This window comes from Musca vetustissima, unplaced genomic scaffold (assembly GCF_032173495.1).
Source record: "Musca vetustissima isolate MV318-11 ecotype Yass unplaced genomic scaffold, APGP_CSIRO_Mvet_v1 utg11447, whole genome shotgun sequence".
NCBI classification, from domain to species: Eukaryota; Metazoa; Arthropoda; class Insecta; order Diptera; family Muscidae; genus Musca; species Musca vetustissima.
In genome coordinates, this window is record NW_026884671.1 from 21,610 (window position 1) to 30,383 (window position 8,774).

Below are 8,774 nucleotides of genomic sequence, written 5' to 3' on the forward strand. Positions count from 1 at the left end.
TGGCTCCAAAATATATTCATATTACTACTAAACCCATTCAACTCGAATCATGTACAAGATTCTTTAAGATCCCTTCGTGAAATAGAAATCAAAACTCAAGTTAATGAATACAACATAATATGTGATGTTCAACATCCAAGCAACGACAATGCTGACAATGTTGAAAGTACTAATGACGAAAGTACCAATATTGAAATGTCCAATCTTGATGAATCGAAAATTTCGACATGTAATACGTCAATACATGAAACAAAACCATTATCCATATATTATAAAAGTCCTTTTTATAAACGTGCATTACAATTGTATTGTGACGTAAAGAAGAATTTAACAGAAAGAGGTGAACCAAATGCATTTTATAATGAGCAATTTGCTGACCTTCTTCTTAAAAAGTATAGTCCATACGCACCAATTTGGACAAATTTAATGGGCCATTTTGTCGACAATGATAACACGAGTATTGCTAACAGTCCTGTCGAATCATATTTCAATTTAAATAAGAATATAGTTCTGAAATCAAAGAAGAACATTCGAGCTGCAGATTATGTTCGCAAGTCATATATTTATTCACAAGCCAAACTTAAAGAAATTCAACATAAATATTTAAGTAGGAAAATCAAAATAAAGAAGGAAAAAGGAACAAAGAAAAGAAATATTAGATTAACTAGCAAAAAGGCAAACAAAAAAATAATCAGAAAAACTAACAACAAAACAAAAAAAAATATAACCAAAAAAACAAAAAGAAAAACCAGCAATGAAACAAAAAGGAATCCTAGCAATAACACGAAACCAAAGGAAACAAAATCTGAACCAAGTCTAGATAAAGTCCAACGTAGTCTAGAGGATGAAGATATATGGCTTAAATTTCGTCAAAGAGAACAAGAAAAAGGAAAAAATCTTCACGTAAAGAAATTTATCAAAAATTTCCCAAAACTTCCTAGACTTTTAAAAGATAGAAACTATACACTATTAAGATATGAAAATATATGCAAGAACTTAAATTTGACCCCACCAATTTCAACAACTCTGAGTATATATGAGTTTAAGAGTTTGGAAGAAAGGCAGGAACTATATAATTCTATTGTTGATATTTATTTAACTATTCTGACCTATCGTGACGAAAACAGAACCTCATTTGCTACATCTTGCTTAGAAGGAGAACACTTGTTTTACCATTCCGAAAGGCTTCCACTTCCATTTCATAAATATACAAAAATTTTTATTCCAATTTTACACAATGCACACTTTACATTAGTTTACCTTGACATACCTAATAAAAATTTTCATTTTTTGAACCCCATTGAAGAAATTAGCAATAACAATGCACTGCAAATGTTTAATGTGTTTAAATCAATGTATGATATTAACAACTGGAATATCGTATACTTACCGCATGATTGCCAGAAAGATTCTTATAACTGTGGAGTATTTGTAGCGCAGTATGTTGAAGCTATTATACAGGACAAAGAACCTTCGGCTCTTAAATGCCAAAAGAGTTATCGAGAAGATATGAAAACTATGTTAAGAGAGTATAGTGATTCAATGGAAACTGTTTGTCTACATTGCGGACTGGAAAGTTCAACATTTAGCCATATATGTTGTAACTGCAACCGACCAATTTGTGATGGTTGTTATAAATTCTATTACGTATCATTTATAACGCCATTTCAATGCGTTATATGCAACCAAGGTAATGAAGAAAAATAAATTATCAGTTGTGTCATTGTAAGTAGATTATACATATATATATATATATATATATATATATATAGTTACACCTTGGTAAGTAGCCCAATCGAGTAACAATATGGCAACGTTTAATCATTTCGTATTCAGTTTTATGCCATTTAAAATAAAATAATTTTAATACATTGTGATAATTTTAATTTATAAATATATGCAATAATAAATACATGTTGGTATGTAGGCCTACCGGGGAGCCAACCAATTAAAATAAATGGCAACGCACAGTGACAGTACCTCACGGGTTGTGTGGAAACCTGTCTATATATATATATATATCTATATATATATATATATATCTATATATATATATATATTTAAAAATCATTATTATTGGTTTTTAAATACCTTTCGACATTTTTCACAATAATATATTTCTACTCATATTCGCAAAATCAAAATATTTATGAATATAATTCAAATATATAATTTCATAAAAACTGGAATTATTTTCCAATGACTTGATTTTATTTTATAATGAACACAACCACAATAGTTTCTACATTTTTCTATTGAAAAAAAATCCGATCTTTATCTTTTATATCTTTTATAGATCCCGCACAGTGGTTTTCTAAACATAATGTCACTTAAAATTATATATTTTTTTCAAAACATGTTTACTCAAAATTTCTGTTTCAGAAAATTCTGAAAAAAATATTTTCTAAAAGTAGAGGAGACCAGCTTTCATACGGTACCTTCAGATCAGGCGTATCTTTTATAGATCCCGCACAGTGGTTCTCTGAATATAATGCCCCTTAAAATTATATATTTTTTTCAAAATTTTTTTTCTCAAAATTTCTGTGTCAGAAATTTCTGAAAAATACATTTTCTAAAAGTAGAGGAGACCAGCTTTCATACGGTACCTTCAGATCAGGCGTATCTTTTATAGATCCCGCACAGTGGTTCTGTGAATATAATGTCCTTCAAAATTATATATATATATATTAACTTTTTTTCTAAAAGTTTCTGTTTCAGAAATTTATAAATAAAATATTTTCTAATAGCAAAATGAAAATATATTATGAATATAAAATAAATATATTATTTCAAAAAAAAAAAAAAAAAAAAAAATACCGAATTCATTTTCTCCTATGACTTTGTTATACTGCATACAGTACTTACTGTACATACTTAGCACAAGCCACATACTGCTGTGTGTCTTTGCTAGTTAAATTCGTTTTGTAGCCCTTAACGATACGTTTAAAAAAAATTCAAAATTTCTGTGTCAGAAACTTCTGAAAAAAATATTTTCTAAAAGTAGAGGAGACCAGCTTTCATAAGGTACCTTCAAATCAGGCGTATCTTTTATAGATCCCGCACAGTGGTTCTCTGAATATAATGTCCCTTAAAATTATATGTTTTTTTCAAAAATTTTTTTCTCAAAATTTCTGTGTGAGAAAATTCTGAAAAAAATATTTTCTAAAAGTAGAGGAGACCAGCTTTCATAAGGTACCTTCGGATAAGGCGTATCTTTTATAGATCCCGCACAGTGGTTCTCTGAATATAATGTCCCTTAAAATTATATATTTTTTTTCAAAACTTTTTTTCTCAAAATTTCTGTGTCAGAAAAGTAGAGGAGACCAGCTTTCATAAGGTACCTTCAAATCAGGCGTATCTTTTATAGATCCCGCACAGTGGTTCTCTGAATATAATGTCCCTTAAAATTATATGTTTTTTTCAAAAATTTTTTTCTCAAAATTTCTGTGTGAGAAAATTCTGAATTAAATATTTTCTAAAAGTTGTGGAGACCAGCTTTCATAAGGTACCTTCGGATAAGGCGTATCTTTTATAGTTCCCGCACAGTGGTTCTCTGAATATAATGTCCCTTAAAATTATATATTTTTTTCAAAATTTTTTTTCTCAAAATTTCTGTGTCAGAAATTTCTGAAAAAAACATTTTCTAAAAGTAGAGGAGACCAGCTTTCATACGGTACCTTCAGATCAGGCGTATCTTTTATAGTTCCCGCACAGTGGTTCTCTGAATATAATGTCCCTTAAAATTATATATTTTTTTCAAAAATTTTTTTCTCAAAATTTCTGTGTCAGAAATTTCTGAAAAAAACATTTTCTAAAAGTAGAGGAGACCAGCTTTCATACGGTACCTTCAGATCAGGCGTATCTTTTATAGATCCCGCACAGTGGTTCTCTGAATATAATGTCCCTTAAAATTATATTTTTTTTTCAAAAATGTTTTTCTCAAAATTTCTGTGTCAGAAATTTCTGAAAAAAACATTTTCTAAAAATGTCCCTTAAAATTATATATTTTTTTCAAAATTTTTTTTTTCAAAATTTCTGTGTCAGAAAATTCTGAAAAAAACATTTTCTAAAAGTAGAGGAGACCAGCTTTCATACGGTACCTTCAGATCAGGCGTATCTTTTATAGATCCCGCACAGTGGTTCTCTGAATATAATGTCCCTTAAAATTATATATTTTTTTCAAAAATTTTTTTCTCAAAATTTCTGTGTCAGAAAATTCTGAAAAAAATATTTTCTAAAAGTAGAGGAGACCAGCTTTCATAAGGTACCTTCGGATAAGGCGTATCTTTCATAGTTCCCGCACAGTGGTTCTCTGAATATAATGTCCCTTAAAATTATATATTTTTTTCAAAATTTTTTTTTCTCAAAATTTCTGTGTCAGAAATTTCTGAAAAAAACATTTTCTAAAATACCTTCAGATCAGGCGTATCTTTTATAGATCCCGCACAGTGGTTCTGTGAATATAATGTCCTTCAAAATAATATATATATATATATATATATATATATTAACTTTTTTTCTAAAAGTTTCTGTTTCAGAAATTTATAAATAAAATATTTTCTAATAGGAAAATGAAAATATATTATGAATATAAAATAAATATATTATTTCAAAAAAAAAAAAAAAAAAAAAAAATACCGAATTCATTTTCTCCTCTGACTTTGTTATACTGCATACAGTACTTACTGTACATACTTAGCACAAGCCACATACTGCTGTGTGTCTTTGCTAGTTAAATTCGTTTTGTAGCCCTTAACGATACGTTTAAAAAAAATTCAAAATTTCTGTGTCAGAAAATTCTGAAAAAAATATTTTCTAAAAGTAGAGGAGACCAGCTTTCATAAGGTACCTTCAAATCAGGCGTATCTTTTATAGATCCCGCACAGTGGTTCTCTAAATATAATGTCCCTTAAAATTATATATTTTTTTCAAAAATTTTTTTCTCAAAATTTCTGTGTGAGAAAATTCTGAAAAAAATATTTTCTAAAAGTAGAGGAGACCAGCTTTCATAAGGTACCTTCGGATAAGGCGTATCTTTTATAGATCCCGCACAGTGGTTCTCTGAATATAATGCCCCTTAAAATTATATTTTTTTTTCAAAAAATTTTTTCTCAAAATTTCTGTGTCAGAAAATTCTGAAAAAAATATTTTCTAAAAGTAGAGGAGACCAGCTTTCATAAGGTACCTTCGGATAAGGCGTATCTTTTATAGATCCCGCACAGTGGTTCTCTGAATATAATGCCCCTTAAAATTATATTTTTTTTTTCAAATAATTTTTTCTCAAAATTTCTGTGTGAGAAAATTCTGAAAAAAATATTTTCTCCCGCACAGTGGTTCTCTGAATATAATGTCCCTTAAAATTATATTTTTTTTTTCAAATTTTTTTTTCTCAAAATTTCTGTGTCAGAAAATTCTGAAAAAAATATTTTCTAAAAGTAGAGGAGACCAGCTTTCATAAGGTACCTTCAAATCAGGCGTATCTTTCATAGTTCCCGCACAGTGGTTCTCTGAATATAATGTCCCTTAAAATTATATATTTTTTTCAAAATTTTTTTTCTCAAAATTTCTGTGTCAGAAATTTCTGAAAAAAACATTTTCTAAAAGTAGAGGAGACCAGCTTTCATACGGTACCTTCAGATCAGGCGTATCTTTTATAGATCCCGCACAGTGGTTCTCTGAATATAATGCCCCTTAAAATTATATTTTTTTTTCAAAAAATTTTTTCTCAAAATTTCTGTGTCAGAAAATTTTGAAAAAAATATTTTCTAAAAGTAGAGGAGACCAGCTTTCATAAGGTACCTTCAAATCAGGCGTATCTTTTATAGATCCCGCAGTTCTCTGAATATAATGTCCCTTAAAATTATATTTTTTTTTCAAAAATTTTTTTCTCAAAATTTCTGTGTCAGAAAATTCTGAAAAAAATATTTTCTAAAAATAGAGGAGACAAGCTTTCATACGGTACCTTCAGATCAGGCGTATCTTTTATAGATCCCGCACAGTGGGTTAAAACATATATTGTTTTTTTCTCTTTATTTTTGACAATATTATTTGTTTTTTACACATTTTTTTATCATAATACATCATAACTCATATTCACAAAATGAAAATATATTCTGAATATAATTTAAATATATATAATTTCGTAATAAATCAGAATTTATTTTCCGTGAATTCTGTTATACCGTATTACAAAACATTAAAAAAGTAATAAAATCTAGTTATGAATTCTTATCACGTTTCGTTATATATATATATAATAGGAAAAAACAAATTCTTACCTTAGCCAATGAAATATCAGCCACCACTGTGTATTCCGAGAATGTCGATGTACCCATGAAATGATAAAGTGTCTTACCCTTACAGGTGAAACGGGATGTACCATCAGGCATTACACCTTTACCCTGGGTAACACGAATCTTTTGGCACAAATTCGTCTTCGTACTCTTGCAGAATTTGCATTCATCACATTGTGGAATGTATGTGGGTATGACATGATCGCCCACCTTGAATTTGGTTACACCTTCACCAACACTTTCGACAATGCCGGCACCTTCATGACCCAAAATAACGGGAAATACACCTTCGGGATCGAAACCACCCAATGTATAGGCATCGGTGTGACAAACACCGGTGGCTGTTATCTTGATGCGAACTTCATGTGCCTTGGGTGGAGCCACTTCGATTTCTTCAATAACCAAAGGTTTTTTGGCCTCCCAAGCGACGGCGGCTTTACATTTAATAACCTAGTTGTGTGTCAATGAAATGGAAAATTTGTTGATAATAATTAAATTATTCATGATGATTTGGTTAATTTCGAATTGTTCTAGACTTACTTGCCCCTCTGTTGCCATTTTGTTCTACCGGTTCTCTTCGACGTAGATGATCTGTCAGATGTGCCAGCAAACTGAATTCGCGCACTAATCTCCTCTATGCGGCAATTTAACGAGTGAATTCAGTTTCATTCCGAATAAATGAAGTTCAATGGCAAGATTCTCTAAAATGAACGTCCAGAACTAATTATAGTTAGTTTTGCTGGTTCCATTAAGGAAACCGTTATGTGCAATCATTCGTTGCCCACAGCGGAAGGCAGAAGGAATTCATTAAAAATATTATTCCCATATAAAAAGAATATTAAATATGCACTATTCTATTGAAAGCAAATTAACAAGGTAAAACATTATATATTCATATATCACATACACGAATTTATAATAAAATATTTAAACAAATTACAATTACAATATTAAAAATATGCATAATTATATAAATATATCTTTCAAAAATCCATCATAATACAAAAAGTACAATTTAAAAGCCATAATTAAGGAATAAAATAAAAAAGAAAAAAATCTATATTTAAAAATTAAATGAAATTATAATTTAATATTAAATTTCACAATTATATAATAAAACCAGTAAGGAAAGTAGTAATGTCGGACTGGGCCGACTATATGATACTCTTCACCACTTTGGGTATATTGAACATATGTATGTCCTGATTTAGATTAGGCGAGTTTACTTGCGGCAATTATTAAATTGCTTCATGTCTATACAAGGCAATTCGGTTTCAAAAAAATATTTTTTTTTTACATTTTGTGACAATGTTCTGGATTGGTATTTCAAATTACTGACACTACAACAAAATACAAAAAACAAATTGTCGGCACGGGCTATTTTTTCAAATTCTATTCCCCTTGCCCCTCTCTCCAGCAAACAAAGACTTGCCGCAAGTAAACTCGCCCAATCTAAATTGAGACTATCCCTAAAATTGCATGTCAATGTTCACTCGATGGAACATACGTACATGTCTTTCTGCAACCTACGATAAATTTAATTCCATTCGGACAGATTTAGAGTCGTCTGTGTACCATGGGACAAATTTATTGAAAACGAGTTATAGGAAAATTGATACATGCTATTCGGTACGCCGCACTGTAAAAAAATTAATTTCAATCAGACACCCGTTCGAAATACATATGGAAGCTATGGCTGCATCTGCACCAATTTCAACAAAACGCAATAACGTCATTCAAGTCTCAATTTGATATGTTGTGCAAAATTTCGTGTTAATCGGACAAACATTAGGATAAGAATTTGGCGGAAATCTGAACCAAATTTCCGAAACCTACTACACACCATTCTTGACTCAATTCAGTACGCTATGCCAAATTTCGTGCAAATCGAAGAATATATAGGGACATGGTGCACCATTTACATAATATCGTACGAAAATATATATGGAAGCTATATCTAAATCTGAACCGATTTTCACGACACTTAACACACATCATTCTAGACTCGGTTTATTACACTATGCCAAATTTCGTGCAAATCGAAAGATATATAGAGAAAGATATTAGAGACGGACGGACGGACGGACAGGCATGCATAAATCGACTCCGAAAGTGATTCTATGCATAGGAACCATGGGTCTATCTCGACTCCTTTTGCCTGTTACAAATATATGCATAATACCCTGCACCACAGCGTGGTGAAGGGTATAAAAATCCAATCTTACAGCGGGGATAGAGCTTTAAAAATGTTTATTTAAAAAATCCTGGCTTATTGACATGATATTCCTTTAAAAAATATTTAAAAAATATTTAAAGTGACATACGACTCGAATCCAAATTAAGGAACACGAAGTTCTTAAATTTTCCCAAACCTAATTATGATAGTTATCTTTTTCAATTTTATACAGTTTTCTTCTCGACAATAAGATTATCAAATGATCACGTACGCAAACACACACACCCACACATATGTACATAACC

General features: G+C 30.2%; 1 protein-coding gene across 1 annotated transcript; it reads right to left on the bottom strand.

The window, feature by feature from the left end:
• Window positions 1-6,278: 6,278 nt before the first annotated feature.
• Window positions 6,279-6,868, bottom strand: LOC133331688 (alcohol dehydrogenase class-3-like; the record flags this gene model as incomplete). Its single annotated transcript, XM_061540068.1, has 2 exons — window positions 6,834-6,868; window positions 6,279-6,743 (listed from the first exon to the last, which is right to left on the bottom strand). Coding segments are annotated over exons 1-2 (483 nt in total), but the record flags the coding sequence as incomplete, so codon positions are not given.
• Window positions 6,869-8,774: the final 1,906 nt, after the last annotated feature.